The sequence below is a fragment of the Meles meles genome, chromosome 6, assembly GCF_922984935.1.
Source record: "Meles meles chromosome 6, mMelMel3.1 paternal haplotype, whole genome shotgun sequence".
NCBI classification, from domain to species: domain Eukaryota; kingdom Metazoa; phylum Chordata; class Mammalia; order Carnivora; family Mustelidae; genus Meles; species Meles meles.
In genome coordinates, this window is record NC_060071.1 from 26,797,128 (window position 1) to 26,817,398 (window position 20,271).

The 20,271-nt window shown below is 40.9% G+C and overlaps 1 protein-coding gene and 1 pseudogene across 3 annotated transcripts in view; both read left to right on the top strand.

Annotated features, from left to right (window-relative positions):
- Positions 1-3,426: 3,426 nt before the first annotated feature.
- Positions 3,427-3,524, top strand: LOC123945345 (annotated as a pseudogene).
- Positions 3,525-6,617: 3,093 nt separating this feature from the next.
- The window catches only part of GABRA5 (gamma-aminobutyric acid type A receptor subunit alpha5), an 84,417-nt gene continuing 70,763 nt past the window's right edge, over positions 6,618-20,271 (top strand). For 2 of the 3 annotated variants that reach the window (XM_046008806.1, XM_046008808.1), the window contains exons 1-3: positions 6,743-6,922; positions 8,195-8,254; positions 8,649-8,808. In XM_046008806.1, coding sequence (XP_045864762.1) covers positions 8,723-8,808 — 86 coding nt within the window. In that variant the 5' untranslated portion in view covers positions 6,743-6,922; positions 8,195-8,254; positions 8,649-8,722. Of the gene's footprint in view, positions 6,650-6,742; positions 6,923-8,194; positions 8,255-8,648; positions 8,809-20,271 lie in introns of those variants that run through there. The other variant, XM_046008807.1, reaches the window with a different exon arrangement.

The following is a 20,271-nucleotide window of genomic DNA, read 5'->3' on the forward strand; positions in this document are numbered from 1 at the left end:
TCTGAATAGATCTATAACTGGTACGGAGATCAAATCAGAAATCCAAAACTTCTTAAAAAAAAAAACCAACCTCAGAATCAGATAGTTACTCAGTAAATTTTAACAACACTTAAAGAATTAACGATCCTTTCCAAAATGTTCCAGAAAGCTGAAGAGGAAGGAACACTTTCTAACTCATTCTGTGAAGCAAGCTTTACCTTAATACCAAAATCAGATAAAATCCCTAAAAGAAAATAAACTATAGACCAGTATCTCTTATGAATATTCATGCAAAAAATCTGAACAATATACTAGCAAGCTAAATTCAGGTGCATATTTAAAAGGATAATATATAATGACCAAGTGGGATTTATTCCTGGAATGCAAAGATGGTTGACATCAATCAATGCAGTACACTAAATTATCAGAATGCATAAAACAACAACAAAAAACCCTATTGGTCATCTCAATTGATGTGGAAAAAGTATTTGACAAAATTCAACAACTTTTCATGATTAAAAATACTCGACAAGCACTGGGTGTGATGCCAAAACAATGAATACTGTTATGCTGTAAATAAACAAATAAAAAAAAATACTCGACAAATTAGGAATAGACAGAAACTACTGCAACAAATAATGGCCATATATGAAAAATGCAGTTAACATCTAAAGATGAAAACTCTTTCTCTAAGATTAGAAACAAAACAATGATATTCACTTTTGCCCCTTCTTTTCAATATAATATTGAAAATTATAGCCAGAGAAATTAGGAAAGAAAAATAAATAAAAGCCATCTAATTGGAAAGGAAGAAGTAAAATTATCTCTGTTCACAGACGATATCATCTTATATTAGAAACACTAAAGGTCTCACACACACACAGATAAATTAACAATAAAATTCAGCAGAGTTGCAGGACATAAAAATCAGCACTCCAAAATCAGTTACATTTCTATACACTAACAATGAAAAATCTGAAAAGGAAATTTGAAAAATCCCACTTACAATCATAGCAAAAATAATAAAATACTTAGGAATTAACCTAACCAAGGATATGAAAGACTACAATGAACACTACAAAATATAGCTGAAAGAAATTACAGAAGACTTACACCAATGGAGAAACATTTCCTAGTCAGTGACTGGAAGACTTAATATTGTTATGATGTCAATTCTACTCAAAGGGATATGCAGATTTTTTAAAGATCTTATTTATCTATTATTTGAGAGAGAGAGAGAATGAGAGCAATCAGCAGGAGACACAGACTCCCGGTCAAGCAGGGAGCCCGATGTGGGACTCGATCCCAGGACTCCAGGATCATGACCTGAGCAGAAGGCAGTCGCTAAACCAACTGAGCCACCCAGGCACCCAAGGGATATGAAGATTTAATGTAAGCCTTATCAAAATCCCAATGACATTATTTTATAGAAACCAAAAAAACATTTTCTCAAATTCACATGAATCTCAAAGAACACTGAATAGCTGAAACAATCTTGAGAAAGAAGAATGAAGCTGGAGGACTCACACTGATTTGTTAACTTACAACAGAGCCACAGTAAACAAAAGAGTGTGGTATAGGTATTAAAAAAAAAAAAAAAAGCCCAGAAATAAATCCCTGCATATATGGTCAAGTGACTTACCAAAGTGTGCCAAGACCATTCAGTGACAGACAAAAGTAGTCTTTTCCACAAATGGTGTTTGGAAAACTGGACATTCACATGCAAAGGAATGACTTTGAACCTTCACCTAACTACATGCGAATATGAACTCAGGATAGGTCAAAGACATAAATGTAAGAGCTAAAACTATCAGACTTGAAGAAAACAACATAGAAGAAAGTTTCATGAGTTTGTATTTGACATTGATTGCTTGGATATGACACCAAAAGCACCAGCAACAGCAAACAAAAATAGATAAATTGAACTTCATCAAAATTTAAAATTTTGTGCATCAAAGGGCACTATCAACACAGTAGAGAAGCAATATAAATAATAGGAGAAAGTATTTTCAAATCATATATCCGGTAAGGTATTAATATCCTGAATATATATTAAAAAAACCCTATCATTCAAAAATGGAAAAAAAGAAACAACCCATTTTAAAACTGGTCAAATCTGTATAGACATTTCTTTAAGAAAGTATACAAATGGCCAGTAAGCACATGATGTGATGCTCAACATTACTACTCATTAGAGAAATGCAAATCAAAACAACGGTGGCTACTATAAAAACAAAACAATTGTAATTGGGTATTATAAAACCAACAAAAATAGAAAATAGGTATTCTTGAGGAAGTGGAGAAATTGGAACTCTTGCTCTTAGGAACGCAGAATGCTGAAGTCCCTGTGGAAAGCAGTAGGCCGGTTCCTCAGAAAATTAAACATATAAAAAAATTAAACACATAATTACCCTATGATCCAAAAATTCTACACAGAAAAGAACTGGAAGCAGGGGCTCGAACAGGTATTTGTATACCAGTGCTCATAGAAACATTATTCACAGTAGTTAAAAGGTAGAAACAACCCAAATGGCCACAGATACATGAATGCATAAACAAATTTTGGCATATACATAAAAGGGGAATGTTATTCTGCCTTAAAAAGGAATAAAATACTAATCACATGCTATAACATGTATGAACCTTGGAAATATTATGATAAGTAAAACAAGACAGACACAAAAGGAGAATTATTATATGATTCTACTGATATGAGATACCTAGAACAGTCAAATCCTTTAGTGTCAGAATTATATGCTTAAACAAGGTTAAGTGTAATTTTATATTAGGCATCCCTTACCACAATTAAAAAGATAATTCATTGTTAATGTAAAAGACAATTGAGTGACAACCTATGTAGAAGTAACGTGTGACAACAGCAAAAAACAACAGAACAAAAGAGAAGTATAAGATTCATATACCATACATGAAATGGCATAATATTAATTAAAGGTAGACTATGTAATACTTTAAAGGGATCTATTTTAAACTCTAGAACAACTAGCAAAAACAAAATAAAATAGATATAACAAGTAATACAGAGAAAAATGAAATCAGAATAGAAAATTGTTAAGTCTTTTTAAAAACCTCAATTGCTTCAATTGTCAAGTAATGTAAGTGAAGGAGTCAGGCTAAGTGTAAAAATAAATAGACTACATTGTTCTAAGAAGCCCATTCCCAATATAAGTGGAGTGGGGTAGGGTGAAAGGATGGAAATGTATGCCTATTAATTGTTAAATCTGCTTTCAATTTTTTTCTCTTTTAAGAAAAGCCAGAGATCTCGAGTATTTTCTCACTCATTTCTTTGCTTCCTTATTCATTTATGTGAAACCTGGTTTTGTACTGTTTTCTCTAATTTATTTTAAAACAGTACTGGCTAATTAAAACATGGTCATAGTTTATATGTAGCCTTCAGATGACTACTATGGGAGTTCTAATTTAAATAAGGTGGCAGCACATATACTAAAATTGGAATGATACGAAGAAGATTAGCATTGCCCCTACACAACAATGACACACAAATTCATGAAGCATTCTATATTTAGGAATGAATGAATGAATGAATGAATGAAATGAAAATAAAAGAAATAAACGATGAATTAAAAATATGGAGTATGCTTTCTGTGGATGGAGAATTTATTACATAGCACACCCTATACCTTCTACCCTTGTTCCTTTGCTCTGTGGATGGAGCATTTATCACATAGAACACCCCATACCTGCTCCTCTTGTTCCTTTGTTCTGTCTACCTTTGTTCTTCTAGTCAAACTTGAGCTTTCGGTTTTCTTAACAATCAAGACTGCCTTGTTTCTGTTTGGGCAAAGCACTTAAAAATCTGCTTTGAATACCCAAGAATCAGCTTATTGTTCCATTAATGAAATAACTCAAACGTCTATTAAAGTCCCAGCATGGGTTGGCACTGTGATGTTCTTACCTGCTTTTAGCCTGGATTTTCCTCCTCCCAACACTTTTTCTCTATACAGTTTGCCAAGGTGAATCTCTTCTAGAATTATGTCCTTCCCCGTCCAACAAAACTATTCAGTAGCTCCTTCTTATTTTCAGGAGGAAGTTAACTCCTCCCCATTTTCTGTCTTCTTATACCTGACCCCAGTACATCTGCCTTATCTTACCTCTTGCTTTCTTTACCCTGATTCTTCATAAATACAAAATTACCTACAGTCGAACAAAATTGCCTTATTCTGTACAAGTTTGCTCTTAGCTTAGGACATCCTCCACTCAACTTGTCAAGCTCTGCTTCCTCATGGTGATATTGGTTCTCCATTTCAGCCATCTCTACTACACCTACCCACATGAACAGAGCCTCCCTTCTCAGTCTCTGCTTTTGGATGGCACAGAGTGGTGTTATTGGGACAAGTGCTCCACCCATTGCCCAGTTTCCCCATGTTCAGCTATTTTAGGCTCTCACACTGGAAACTAAATTCTTAATGAGACTGGTTAACCCCGAGGTTATGTGGAACTGGGGTGCCCTCTACTGCTTTCCAGAACTGTAACTATTTTGCTTTATGTCTTTCAATAAAAGGGAAAATGCTAATGGAACAAATGGGAATTCAGCTGATAGACTGTTATTTCTCAGGGCAAACACTGAATTCTGTATCAAAACAAATAAGCACTATTAAAATGGTAATAAGTAGTCCTCTAAATACGAGTTTCTATATAATTTTGATATGTCATTATTTCACTATCCCCTTAGGTCCATCTAACCTAAGGCTCGGTTATATGTTCATAAAAATTAAGAAAAGAGACTGGGTTATCATGTCATCACACAGAAGAGGTAAGTATCTAAGTCACATGCTTAAATAAATTTAAAATATTAGATTTTTTAAAGATAATTTCCATTATGTTCCATATGTTCAATATGCACTGAAATTAAACTAATAGAAAGCTTACCCAAAACATAGATATTTTGAAATTGATTCATTAGAAGAACATAAATTCACTTATAGTGGATATTTCATTACTTATCAATGATATCTTGATAACGTGTTATTGTGAAGATTTAATGTCCATAACTCTCACTAATCCCAAAGTAATCTCTGAGTTCTCCTCATTTTCTTTTCTTGCAAAAATTTCTGACTTTGTTTCATAATCTGGAAAGCTTTAAATTTCCTAGTTATTTGAACTCTTTCATTTGTCTTATGCTGTTTAATCCTGAGAGAAAATTAGCTGTCACCGGTATACCTAAATCTAGAATTCTAACACCTTAAAGGTGAAAATTATATTAAGTTGATTCTGATTGTTTTTAATTTAATGATTTTGACTGTCAACAAGACTATCTCAGTGATAGGCTTTTTAGAATCAGATTAGGCCAGAATTAGGCCAGTTTAGAATCAGAAAAGCCTTTCAAATGAACATCTCATCTCATTTATATTTCATGCAGAACCACTAAAATCAGAATTATTTAATATTGTGGTAAATGTATGTCCAGAGTAACACCTCCTGTATATTTACAACATTTTATACATTTTTTTATGTCTGTTCAGAAATATATTTAAAATTACTCATTTTTGGAGAAAGTCAGAATTTTTGAAATGTGCAAAAGTACCAGCAGGTAACTTAGATTTGGAACACCTGGTATTAGGCACAACTGAAGAATAAAGTAACTTCACACACTGAAAGATTAAAGATCCTTTCTGGAGCAGAGTTAGAGACTTGTCTTTTCTCACAATTATTCTGTTAAAAGTGACTATTAACAATGCAGTGTCACAAAAGCTGTGGAACAATAGTATAAAGCTCAACATTTTCTTGGTGGTTTAACTTTAAATCTTGATCATTTTCTCCCAGATGTTTTCGTAGTCAAGAGGCATCTACCTCCTGAGATACTGTGCTTGCTTTTTGCATCCATCTTGTTTGTGCTGCTTGAAGGGACCCTATTTCCTTCCAGTTGTTTTTAGTGCCACCTCGCAGGGTCTGCACCACTGAGACAGAGACAGACATAATCCCACAACTCCAGTACTGAAACCCAGGTATGCATGGGTACCAGCCGCAGTGCAGTGCACCAATGTCCTGGTCCCAGGAGCTCTCCTTGGGGGACTTCCCGTTGCTTAACCCCAGAGCTGCTCTCAGGTCTTCAGACCCCCAACCCTTGCTACAGACACAGGGTTGTAAAAAAAAATAACACTTGGGGAGGGGGTGGGGGGTGTATATTGCAGTTAGGTAAGTGTTTAATTCTAATCTAATCCAGTTTTGCTCTTTTCTTCCCATAACAATGAATTACAGGTTAAAAAAAAAAAAAAGGAGCCTCTCTAAGGAGTTTCTTCCTCAAGAGAGGAGGAGATAAGGGCATGGAGGCCTGTGTTGAGGACTGGAGAGGAACACCAGGTTAGGGAGGTACTCGGGCTTGGACCTAAAAAGAAAAACTTGGCCCAGCGACCTCTGGCTACCGCTTTGCTGACAGTCCCCCTCCACCTTTGCTGTACAAAAGGGAAACCAATGGTTATTACATGGGGCACCAAATATGCTCCTGAAGGCAATCAAGAAACTTCAGATATATGTTCTATTCCAAACCAGGCCAAGCCGCGGGCCCTCAGCCCTCCCCCTCTGCTGAGCCTGCCCGAGGGCGCATTTGGTGAGAGTCTGGCGGCCTCTACCGGAGCGCCTCTGCAGAGGAACGTTCGTCAAACCCGGAGACGACATGTGGCGCTCAGGAGAGGTGAGAGCGAGCGCGCGAGTGCACTGGGGGCGTGGGGGGATCTGCAGCGGGGCAGCGCGCGGCCTCGGGCGCGGCGCGGAGCGGAGCCGCAGGGCGGCGGCGGCAGCGCGGGGCGGCGGATCCGCTCGGCCGGGGAGAACTGGGCAAGTTCGCGCTGGCAGCATGGGGCGGTGACGCCGCACCGGCCTTCCGCGCCTGCCAGCCGGGCGAGAGCAGGCGGAGGAGGAGGAGGACGATGCACCCTCGCCGACGGCTCGCCTTCTTGGCAGCGGGGTAAGAAGATGCGGGCGAGGGTGAGAGAAAGGGCGGCCCCGGCCGGGCGCGCACCCCTCCCCTCGGCGCTCTGGAGCCGCGAACTGCATGGCCGGGGAGGGGAGGTGGAGAGCAGGCGGGGCGCCGCAGGCGGCCAGGAGCGCAAACTTTCCCTCGGCGACTGCGGGGGCAAAGCCAAGCGCGGGAGGGCAGGGGCGGCCTGAGCGGTACAGCCCGGCCGGACGGGGCACCAGGGCTCACCGCGGGCCCGCTGGTAGGACTTGGGGTGTGGGGACGCACGCCGCCGCCGTCCCTGGAGCCGGAGGGGGGAAATCGCCCACCTGGAGGACCCCGCCAGTCCTGGGGCTCTGAGGCGCGGGGTGTCCCGGCGCTGCTGGCGGGGTGGGCGCGGACTCCGCGGGGGTGCCGCGGGTGGGTTGGGCGGGCTGCTGGAGGCCGGGGGTCTCGGAGCCGCCGCTGCACAGCGCGCTCCTCGCCGAGGAGGCTCCGACCTGAGGCTAGAGCAGTGGAGGTGTGTGAGGGCCAAAACGCGCGAGGAAGGGTCGGGGAGCGGGAGGCGCTGGGCGCGCGGCTGCGGACAGGGCGGGAGGCCGACGCTGCCCGGCCGCCCGCGCCAGGTTGGCTAGGCTGCGGCTCCGCAATGCCGCCCCCGCGCCCACCTTCGCCCGCGAGCCCCCACGGTGGTCTGGGGGCCGTGGGAGCGGAGCCTCTCTTTGGGGGTCCTGGCTCAGGGCTGAGGGCGGCTGGAGGCGCCGCCCCGGCTTCCCGCATGCAGCGCCGAGTGCTCGCCGCCCGGAGTACGGCCCGGGTCAGGCGACAAGCCCCAGGATGCGCCCAGGCGACCACCGCATGGCACCCTGCCCTTCTTGACAGGAGGGCTTCAGCTTCTGAGGTGGAAATACCTGTTGTATGTTTCCCAATTCCGGAATTCGCCAGGGGTCTCCTTGGGAAAATGTTCCTTCTGAACACGCGGTGTTCCTCTATAGTGTGCACCTATTTGCGTTATGCGCATATCGAGAAATACGTGCCTTCGCTAAGGTTAGTTGCAGAGCCCAGGGACTGTGCCTGCCTTGACTTCAAATGCATTAATTAGGGCCCAGCGCAGAGATGAGAGTCTTCCCCAAATGTAGTGATTAAGTTATTTAGTTATGGGGACAGAATGCTGAGAAAGTGGCAACCTTCTCTTATAAGCAGATCTTATATTATCGTGATACTGTAGATTTGTTTCTTAAATGTGCCTTTTTTCCCCTCTTTCCACATACTTTCTCTCAGCACCTTGCAGAACAAGGAGTAGCTTGCTGGCTTTGAACGCGTGGCAAATATTTCAGAAAGGTAAAATGATTCCACTTGTGGATTTGACAGATGCAAAAAAAAACTAAACTCACAATCAGATAACTTCAAACATTTATTCTAATAATAGGACTAATGGGTCATTTGATAATATGCTGAAAAATAAAACAAAATATTTGAAACGTGTAAGAAATAAATTAGAATGAGTCTGCACTCTGACTAAAAGCGGAAATTAAGGCCTATTGTAACTCCTTTTCATGCCCCAACGTAACTATCTAGTAGACACAGATAACACAGTGAAGCTGTGTTGGTGAAGGACGGCCAGGTTCCTTTCTCTTTGTAAATTGTACTGCTGGCAGTATGATTTGATTTCAGGAACAGTGACACACACACAAACATTCATGTTATATGCTTTCTCCCTTTGTGTACCTTTCAGCTTCAAGATCAAGTTGGAGAAAGGAACAGTTATTCTTCAAAATTCATCTGCTTCAGCTATTATTCTTATTGGGAATGGACAATGGAATGTTTTCTAGCTTTATCATGATAAAAAACCTCCTTCTCTTTTGTATTTCCATGAACTTAGCCAGTCACTTTGGGTGAGTTACCGTCTATGCTTTTATTTTTATGGGTTTGGTGCACAAGTGCCTTTAAGAAACTTTGGTGACTAATACATCAGCAAACCCTCACTTTCGTCTTTGCAGTCCCTTGTAGTCCGGTGACCTTCCATTTGTTGTAAATAGAGTCCTCGCCCTACCCCACGCTCTTGTTTTGAGCAGGGCTGTACCACAGAGTATGTTTTCAGAAATGGAAGCAGAGGTGGTTTCAGAGGAGTCAGCCGTGTTTTCTCCTACTCAGGTTAAAACAAGATTTCTAAGTTCTCATGCATGAAGGACACTTACTGATTGTCAGTGTTTTGGTTGTCTTCCTTGGTTCCATTATGCAAAGCAATTGCCTTCACAGCCAAATCCACACTGTGTGGCATTGACAAGGACTTAACAGTTGTCCTGGCCTGAGGCAAAGGCCTTGAACAGTGGCCACCTGAATGTGGGTGCAGATACTAGAAACTACACTGTCTGAAGATCTGCAAGACACACCTGACCATCAGGCATTATTGATTCCTTGAAGCTCTTTCACATTGACCTTTAGTATTAGCGTACTTATTATAATCTTTTTGTTTTGTTTTGTTTTGTTTCCATCAAACTAGGCATAACCAACCTTCCAGGCAAGTGTTCTTATAGGTGCTGATCTTCCTCCTCTCCCCCAACTTCCCCAATATTGTTCTGGCTAATCAAAAGTAGTATAACTTGAAGTTGATGGACTATAATTAAAAAATTAAATTTCATGACAAAAGTTGTCAAGCACTTGTTCCGTAAAAATTAGTTCCAAAAGTTCCACAGTGTAGTCCACACTCACATAAATCATGGAGGGATCTTGAGCACACAGCAGCTCTCTTACCACCCAGAGACCCCTTCTCTCTGGCCACTGGGAGGACCCTCTCAGGTACGTAACATTCTCTGTCCTGTGGTTGTTTTCTGCTCTTCTGACCTTTCCAGGTCTCTACAGAGGAGAGAAACTGTGACCATTCCCAGTTGCCATGGCTGGTAAATGCCCATACTGGGACTGTAATCCAGGTCAGCCAGGGGCATGCCCATCCTCTGCACTGTTAGGGCAGCCGCCGGAGCATGCTGACATGCACAGCCAGAGTATTCCCTTGGGACAGAGTATTCTTTGCTATTCTTGCCTTTCTGATGGTTTTGACTTGACACCTCTCCTATCCTGTCAGATAAGTTTCCTTATCTGTTCAATGAAACTTTTCCTTTCCAAAGTCTCTCCCAGCTGTCAGATCCTATAAACTATGGTGTTCCGGGTGTTCTCCTGAATGAAAACTTTGTAAGTGAACTCATACATTCTATTCACATTTCCAAGTTAATACACGATGTAGTTAGTATGTTTACTGACATACCGCATGGATTTAGCAATATTTCAGAGGTGAGGAGTATGTTAGGATTGGAAACATTTTCTTTTTAAGATTTTGGTCCAATCTATTATCGTGAATTTGCATTCTGTAGGCATGAAGTTTCTACACTCCCAGGTGGCAGTTAGTCTGAAGTATGAAGTAATGTGCATATATGGAGGCTAGCCATTAGACACAGCTTTGCTTTCTTATTTAATTTGGTGGCTTTCGGAGGTCAACATCAAAATAGAGAGATAATTGCTAGTTTCCAGAAGCTAATACTGTACAAGTGGTATAGGACACTTCAACCTCTCTATAGAATTAGCCATGAGAGAAGTTTTGAATTTTAGTTATATGCTCTTCAGTCCATCCTGAAACAATGCCTACTAACTGCAGAAAATCTGTGAGACACAGAATATCACATAAAAAAAGAAAATGTCCTTAATTCCACCATACAGAAACAATCATCTTTTATATTTTGGTGTCTTCTTTCATTTGCCTCTATGCATATTTTTATACAGTTGGGATGATATTGCACCTTCAGTTTTGTACTGTGCTTTTTTCATGCTTTTTTTGTTATTACAGTTTCTTTAAAATATATGATTTTAAAATGGATGAATATTATTACACTGCATGAATGCTTCATCATCTGCTGCTTCTCTAATTTGGGATGTTTACATTCTTTCTGATTATGCTGTTATAAATTTTCCTATAGTGAACACATTTGGCTTTAACTGTTTTAAATATTTGAGACCATTCCTATTAGAAGATATTTCTATAAGTTGATTTTTATATCAGGTTCCCTCAGTGCTTTTAACTTGTGATACTGCGTGTCCAGTTGCATTCAGTGAAGTAGGGTCTCCAGGAAAGTGAAAAGGTGGATTTCAAAAACCCTGGCCAGCCACAAAAGCCATTTTAACATCTGGGAGCATAAGTTTCTATTGATTTTCCTTCTTATACAGGAGCCTTCTTATACAAGGCTCCTCTCACTTGCTTATACTTTAAATATACTTAGGAATTAACTTTGTTAAATTGCAAAGAAAGTTTCATAGCACTCATTTGGCTTAAAATCTTGACAAAATAATAGCTGTGCAATATGGAACACCTATTGTTAGGTTATTTGCTTTAGGTAAATCCTAGGAAGAACCTTGTGAGCTAAACACTATTAGCCCAGTCTTATAGTCTGGGAAGGTAAGAGGGAGAGAGAGCTAACCCAGCCAGGAAGCCAAGATTTCTTACTTAGCACTCCTCCGTGATTCAGCCCTGGTGGTCCTTGGCTACATGGAGCTTGCTGGGCTGGTCTGAGTCAGACCAATCTATAGGGGAGGGGAATGTAATTCTGGAAGGCATTCTCTGCATTGGGATAGAGAAAGTTTTCTGTTCTGAGATTAGGGGGAGAAAAAGAGTGATGGCAAGCTCTGTCTTTTCCCCCTAAAGAACGAATTTGTTTGATTAGGTTTCAGAGAAAGATGAAAGGGGCAACATGTAAGGCCCTAAATTTGAACATTTCGGGACAAGAGAAATACTGACTTCTGCAAATGTGTAAAAGAAACCAGACAACTGGTGGAGAGCAAAGAGGGTTACAGAAGACCAGTCAGGGAACAAAAGGAAAAAAGGCAAATGTGAGCTTTTGTGCATATACTTAGTGTTTGTGACAAGTATGTGGATTTGGCAATCAGAAAATTTATAAATGTGATAAGTAAAACATATTTGGTGATTCTGTAAGGTAATTAATGTGAAACTGCTTTGAAAATATACGAGTATTCTTTCTTTTGCTTCTCCTGATTTGATCAGAGTCACCAGCAGCTCATTTTCAATAGCCTTTATAATTCTTTTATTAGTTTTAAGTTATATAACAGAGAATGAGTCAAACATATAATGGAACAGAGGCCTTATTTGACTGTCAGCCTTATGCTATGTCACGTTCAGAGACATGGTATTATTTGAAGCATTGTAATTATTTTAACAAGACCAGTAATCAGAAGAACAAAACTAGCACAGAAACGATATTTGACTCAATGTAATGTCCAAATACATAATATTAAATTTAAACTGGAATTAATTATCATTTGAAAAATCACAGTTTATCAGATTTGACAGGCCAGTGATAATTATAAGATAAATTTGAGGATTATCAATTTAATCATAAGGTAAAATTTATTTTCATTCACTTATTTGTATTAAATATATTTTAGGGATTTATTTATTGGAAAACAAAAACTGCATTAGCATTTTATTCCATGGGAACTATAATTTAAATATACTTTAGAAACCATGTTTTATCATTTGCAATTAAAAGGAGATTCTTGTAGAAGTAACTTATGAACATGAACAAAGTTATTCTTTATCTGTCTACCTAAGTATGCTAACCTGGACCTTTGGTTTCATGAAGAGAGCTTTCTCATACATGTTCTCAAGGACGGTTCTTTTCTTTTAACTGGAGCAGAAAGTACATTCTCTCTGAATCATTCAGGTACTCACAACGTCTTTCTAAATGGCATGTTTTCTCTTGTGAATCCCCAGATGGCAAGTTCTTTCTGCACTGTAGCTGCAGGTTCATGAGGCACAGGACAAATGGTCATTGTAACAATTATAAAAACACATGGAAGCATCACCTAAGCAGTTGGGACACTTGCAGGTGGTGGGATATCTAAGTGGAGGCCCCAAGGATAGCCAGAGATCAGAAGGGTGGTTCCTGTGCATAGCAAAAATTTTAGGTGACTAGGACTTTGCTACAGAGTAATGCCCAACATTTTTTTTTTTTAAGGTACCAAAAGGAAATACTTTCCAATCACGTGCTTTAGAGAGGAAACTTTTAGCATGTTCGTCATGCCAACAGGCAGTGAGCTAAGTAAAGCCTAGAAGGACAGTCGGCCAGCACCGACCCAGCCAACTGGGTCTGGCGATCAGCTCCAAGATGAGTCACTGGCTGGGTTCAAGGGGAGAAGGAGATTGTGGGCTTTTGGATTTTTACAAAGGTGCAATTGCATAACATGCATATTTTAACTAGTGTGAAACTTCAGAGGAAAATATTAGAATCAAAAGTAAAAAGAAATCTTATAACTCTGTTGGTAGCTACAGTAATTAACAGTGTTTTTATGGGTATATCTCCTTCATTTCTGAAGACCATTTCAAAAAATGTGCTATTTAATTTTCTACTACAAAAAAAAATTTAAAAACTCCTTTTGTAGATGAAAAGAGTTCAGGCTGACGAACATAGGGAAATGTGTCTAAATTTCATGGGAAAGTGGCAGAATCAGGATCCATATCAAGAATCAGGACCTGGGCCAGTCCTCTCCATTTTGGGACCTTCTCCAAAATGTCCTGATATGTTGATTGCAGTCTAAAGGGAAAGAACGGGGTGGAAATCTATACATTGGAAACAAAAGAATATCCTAATCTAGAACTCAAATAACACTGTTCTAAAGATAGTGTGTCTACCACTTCTCAAGTAAAATCAAACACAAAATACCTCCTATGAAATAAAATATTATAGAGAAGTGATCATATGAGGGAAAGAAAGATATGCCAGGAAACACGCTTCAGTGGTTCTTGAATACTCTGTTTTATTTGTATTTATTTAACAATTCATTTCAAGATAAAAAATCAAACCTAAAAATATATTAAATCCAGAACCAGATCATTTTCAATTTTAACAAACAACAAAAAAAAAAAAAAATTGGGCCATTACACCACAATAGAATTGGCTCCTGTTTTAGGACCCCTGTCAAGTATATAATAGTGTTAGGTATCACTTTGACAGAGAGCAGTCAGGTACCTCTGATCTCTGTTGCTGCACACTTGCTGTGTGGCTGCAGAGGAATTTCTAAACCTGCCTGCAACTCAGTTTCCTAATCTCAAAGTGGAGTTATTAATGGATCCCACGTCACAGGGCTGATATGGAGGATACATTGCCGAATGTATGCTAAATGCTGAAACAAGGACAGGTTGGGGGGGTGTGTGTGCTGAGTATAGGCTAGCTATCTTTTTAGATGTTGGGACCAGGAGGCACCCAAGGTTTACTAAGACCTACAGGGCAAGCATGGTACTGGGCCTAGGGCCAGAGCATGGCAAAGTCAATAACCTTAATCATGTCTGCAGAGTCTCCCTTGCCATGTAAAGTAGTACATCCACAGTCACAGTCTGGGATTAGGGTGTGGGCATCACGGAGAACAACCCCTTACTGCTGCATCAATGTGCCAGGCACTGTTCTAGATGCTGAGATCCTGCAGTGGGCAGAGATTGCCTGCCTTCAGAGAAGGTGCATTCTCCTGTCCAGTGAACAAATACATTCAATTGGGACACAATTGCTATGCCAAAACAGAGTAAGAGCCAGTGAATGTGCTAGAGACAGATGCCTTAGCAAACATCTGAAGGAAGTGAGACATGGGCAGTGCTGTGTAGAGAAGGTTGAAAGGTGAGAGGAGCAGTGAATGCACTGGCATGCTTGGCATGGAAGGGGTAATGAAAGCAGTATAAGGAAGGGGGGGATAGGTAGGAGGTTTGATCAGAGAGGCAGTGGGGAGAGAAGAGGGTCAGATCATGAAAAGCCTTGTAGGATATGCTAGGTAGTACCAAGAAGAGCAGTTGGCTGTTTTAGGTCTTAGAGGGTCTTTGAGGGGTTTTAAATAAGAGTGAAGTATGACCCAATTGAGATGTGACAATAATGTGACTTAAAGTTTAAAGGTTGCTCTGGCTGCTGAGTGGAGGATAGAATAGAATCTGGAGTGGGGGAGTAGAGGAAGGAGCAGAGATGGCAGTTGAGAGAAGAATACAGCAGTACCGGGAGGAATGATTTGTTGATGGGTTGATGAAAGAAAGGAGTCAAGGATGATACCCCTTACCCCCAGGTGTTTAACCTAAGAACATGACACGTTCAATTGCCTACTATTGAGCTGGAGAAGACAGCAGGAGAAAAAGTTTTAGCAAAAATCCTGAGTGCAGCTATAGATGTGTTAAATCCTGTTAGATATCCAAGGGTCCAGATAGGCTGTTGGACATAAAAGTCCAGAGGTCAGAAAAAGCCTGGGCCTGGAAACATGAATTGCAAGTCTTTCATCTATGGTGGATATTTAAAGCCACTAGAGTGGAGGAGATCATTTAGGATTGACTGTAAACTGAGTAAAGTTACCTAGACTGTGTCCTGTCTAAGTTTAGGAAGGTAAGAGGGTGAGGGCAAGCAAGAGGAGGAGGCCAGTGAAGATAGGAAGAACACAGAGGGCAGCATCCCGAGGCCAGGTGGAGGAAATGTTGTGAGAAGGGAGACATGGTCGGATGAGGACTGAGACATGATCGTTGGATTTGACAGTGTTCAGTAGCCTCCAGAAGAGAGGCTTCATTGGGATGCACACAGCAAAAGCCAGACTGGAGTGGGTCCAAGAGAAGGGAGGAGAGGCAGCAGAGGTTTCTAGTGTAGACAACTATTTTATTTTATTTTATTTTATTTTATTTTATTTTATTTTATTTTATTTTATTTTATTTTATTTGACAGAGATCACAAGCAAGCAGAGAGGCAGGCAGAGAGAGAGGAAGGAAAGCAGGCTCCCTGCTGAGCAGAGAGCCCGATGCGGGGCTCGATCCCAGGATCCTGGGATCATGACCTGAGTCAAAGGCAGAGGCTTTAACCCACTGAGCCACCCAGGTACCCCTCAGTGTAGACAACTCTTCAGTGAGTTTTGAGAAGAGGGGCAAAGAATGGAACAATAACTAGGAGGAATATGAGGTGAATGAGAGATGTTTTAAAGACCGTTATGTTTAAACAGATGTAATTACTGATGGGAATGATTGGGAAGGGAGAGAAAGCTATGTGAGATCAACACCAGGATGGTTTATGTGCAGCATAATCACACATATAGGGCATCCAGTGTGATTGGGGTGAGTCTAGGGAAATGTGGATAGGATTAGATGAAGGGATTTTGTCCTGCAAGAAGGGATACCCATGTTTTACCTTGTAGGCTATAGGATTCTGACCTGGGCTGTAGTGATAGGGATAAGAATAGAGGCTACATGAAAGGTGCAAGCAGGGGTAGGCTAGAGCACTGTGTAGGAAGCTGATAGGCAGAAGTGGAGGGTGAAACCGATGGCAGTGGGAGCAAGCTAAGAGTTCTGGCATAATTTCATGGCCATGACTTTGTGCACATGAGACACATTTCAAGTCCATGGTTCCACCACAAGAGGGGATGACTCTTATTTGGAAACTTGGAATTGCCTTTTGTTGTCTAGCTAGTGTCTACCATGTTTGTTATTTTCTTTTACGTAGTTTTTGAAATGGTTAAAGTGGCGTGCAATGGAAATTTCAAGAAAACATCACAAAATGGTGCCAATTAGAGGTATTAATAAGGTGAAAGTGACAATAAGGTGAAAGTGACAAGCAAGTAATCTGAAGATCTATTTCTCAGAAGTAATTAAATACTGGAGAAAAAAATGCAGAAATGCAATTTAAGAAGACAGAGAAGCTGCCACTTAAAAGCAATCTAGTTCAGTTCCCAAAGTAAATTCATTGCCATTATTGATCCCATTTTATGTAAATCAAAAATGGCTATCAACTTAAGCGGAGATAACATCACAAAGAAATGTGTCACAACTTGCCTTTAGTAGCAATATTTGTGGAACAGTTCTCAACAGATTTTTCTAAACCCCAGAAATGATGACGTGACTGTTGACCTTGTACTCTCTTTTTTTTTACCCTTTTTTAAAATATTTTTAAATTTATTATTTTGACAGACAGAGATCAGAAGCAGGCAGAGAGGCAGGCAGAGAGAGAGGGAGGAAGCAGGCTTCCTGCTGAGCAGAGAGCCCGATGCGGGGCTCGATCCCAGGACCCTGAGATCAGGGCCTGAGCCGAAGGCAGAGGCTTAACCCACTGAGCCACCCAGGCGCCCTGACGTTGTACTCTTTTAAGTGCCAAAATAAGACACCCTCAGGCATCATGACCTCATGAAATACCTTTAAAGCTGGAATCTGCAGCATATTCTTATTACTATCATTATTATTATTAGAAATTATAATACTGGTAGATAAATAGATTAAGTTATGTTAGAATAAAATCCTCCACAGTTCCTCAAAAAGAAACTTACTCTGAGATTGAACTAATGATACAATTCCCCTTTCAGAGTAATGTGTGGATTCTACTGCAGGGTTAACTCTGTGTGATAACTGGCTAATTTGGGGGGTAACTTGCTTGGGATTCCCTTTCCTGCTGTACTCAGACTCTTCCTTATATCCACCCACAGAAACCTTGCTGCCTCTGTCACCACTGACATGGCCTGAGTAACTGGCCTCTATGCCTCTGGCCTTGCCCTTGCCAAGTCCATCATCCACAAAGTGCCCAAGGGCCTGAGGGAAATAAAGTGCACCTGTTTAAAGGCTTTAAAGCTCCCACTACCTTCAGGACTGACTCTAGGAGTGCAGCATGGCATGTGAAGTCCTTTATGGTTTAATGTGTGCTGTCTCTCCACTAGCACACATTACTTTACTCACCAAAGATTGTTCTTAACCTCTACAAGCATCATTGTTTTCTTTCCGAAGTCTTCTGCTCACAACCCCTTCAACATCCCCTTCTTTGTCTTCAGAGCAGGTCAGTTCTTCTTTCTGGTAGCCCTGGACAGGCTCCATCTCTTTCCTTTAGGTTCCTAGAATGTCTTGTGCATCCTATAGATCCCTACACTTACCATGTTCTGTGGTAATACTCTGTGAATATGACCAATTCTTTTAGAACACAGCTGTGTCCTGCAGGTTGGGAATACTATCTTTGTCATCTTCATATACCCAGTACTCACAACAGTACAAGATACATAAGTGGTTGACCCTCCAAAATACACTGTTGAGCTGAGCTGGTGGAATAAACACTGAGCCCAATCATATAGCCTCTTGAAGACATAACAGGGGAGAGAAGCTCTCTGATGTCATGTAGAATCACTCTGGCTGTTGGCTTAAAGAGCAGCCTTTCCATTTCTAATCTAGATAAGCCTAGAGCCACCAGGGCTGCACACGAGCATCACTTGAAGACCTTAAAAAAATACTGGTCCTTGTTTCTCCTGAATAGATTAAAGCCACATCTCTAGGACCTAGAAATCAGAAAGAAGTTAATGCAGGAGTCCAGAATCAAATGCCCTGAAGAAGTCAGTAAGACAACAAGGAGGGGTGGGAAATTTACACAACTGCCAAGAGTTTACTCATTCTGAAGATGCTCATATTTCTTTTTCTTAAACATTCTGTTAAATCCATTTGTGGACCAGATTTCTTGAGGTTCTCATTCTGACTTCATGAGAAGTCCCTGAATGGCCCAGAAGTTCAAGTTGAATGGAGTTCCATTGCATAGCTTTTTTAGAAGCCCGTCCGCACCTCTGAGCTTCATTCTGCTGTCCTACTGCACACCCATTTCCCTGTGCATTTCACAGCCACCACTTTCCTTTCTTAGCTTAGAATATGTAGCTCAGTGGCCTTATTTCCTTATTTTTCAGACTGTCTTCAGATTTTAAAGTCATTGTAAAAGAGTTTAAGTTTAGTGATCAAGCCCTTGTGTATTTTGTGTGGATCAGTATTTAAGCAAGGAAATCTCAATGTTTTAAGAAGAATGGTTGGTTCTATATTTCCTTTATTTTAATTTTAAAATATTTTATTGATTTGAGAGAGAGAGAGAGAGAGAGAGGGCACACGACTGGGGTGAGGGGCAGAGGGAGAAGCAAACTCCCTACTGAACAGGGAGCCCTTACACTGGGCTGGATCCCAGGACTCCAGGATCATGACCTGAGCTGAAGGCAGATGTTTAACTGACTGAGCCACGCAGGCATTCCCTACATTTCCTTTATGATTTCCTTTCTAGAACATCAATAATCTGGCAGTGTTGGAACTCTTCACATGGACTAGATATGACATGAATTTGTAGACAAAATGCACTAACTATAAGGAAATAGTTCATATTTTAAGAAAACCTAGTTACTTAAGATTAATACTGAAGGGTCAGCCGCCAAACTTTTCAAATATTTCTTATACGTCCAAGGCTATTGTCAGTAATAATGGGGATCTGGCCTCAGCTCACATAGATCTACTCCCCCACAGAACTGAGCCTTTAGCTTCTCCTTGAAGCAATTGTGTACTCACAGTTAACCAAAGGATCAGCAGAAATCTTTGGTTGTAGTCAATACAATTAAGAAAAACAGAATTGAGGGGCACCTGGGTGGCTCAGTGGGTTAAAGCCTCTGCCTTCGGCTCAGGTCATGATCCCAGGGTCTTGGGATCAAGCCACGCATCGGGCTCTCTGTTCAGCGGGGAGCCTGTTTCTATCTCCTGCCTGCCTCTCTGCCTACTTGTGATCTCTCTCTCTCTATCAAATAAATAAAATCTAAAAAAAAAAAAAGAAAAGAAAAACTGAATTGGAATGCCAGCAAGCTCAAGCCTGCTGTCTGACCCTAAGTGGAGTGAACGGTCAAAGAGAGGAGGGCATCTTATGTTTCCGTCTGGAGGCCTCATAGATATAACGGTGTGTTATTGCTCACTGAAGGCATAGCGTTTTTGTATTATTTTATTTTTCATGTGGTTTCAACTAACCAAAATGGAACAAAGCAAGCTGATGTTACTTTATACCTTAGGAGCAGTCCTCACAGATTATGCACCTCGAGAGAGGCACACCTAAGTTTGCCAAAGATCTGTAAGATTCTCCTGTGTGCAGGCATATCACATGTGTTCTATGAGGTGGGGAGGACCTTCGTCTCCATGGCTGTGGAAATGTTGCATTTCATAACCACACGCTGCAAATTAGCCATTTTTGAGGATAATCTGTGACCCAGAAGTCTTCCTTGTTGTTCCTGAGAGAAAACCTCAACTTCTGCCCTGACAAACATTTTCAGAGATTCTTTTAGAATGTTTCCTACCGCCTAGGTCCTAACTTCTGTAAAAACAGAGAAGTCACAGCAAATCTCCAACCATGGCCTCTATTGTAAATAGACCCTTAAATAATTACAAGAAGCAGTTATAGCAGAACAGGGCCGACACTGAAATTGATCAGTAAATGGAAGGTGAGATTTGAAATGCTTAAGCCTTGTAGTCATTGCATTGCTGTTGGCAATGATTTGGGTATTTGTGAAATAGGTTTCAGACCAGGTGA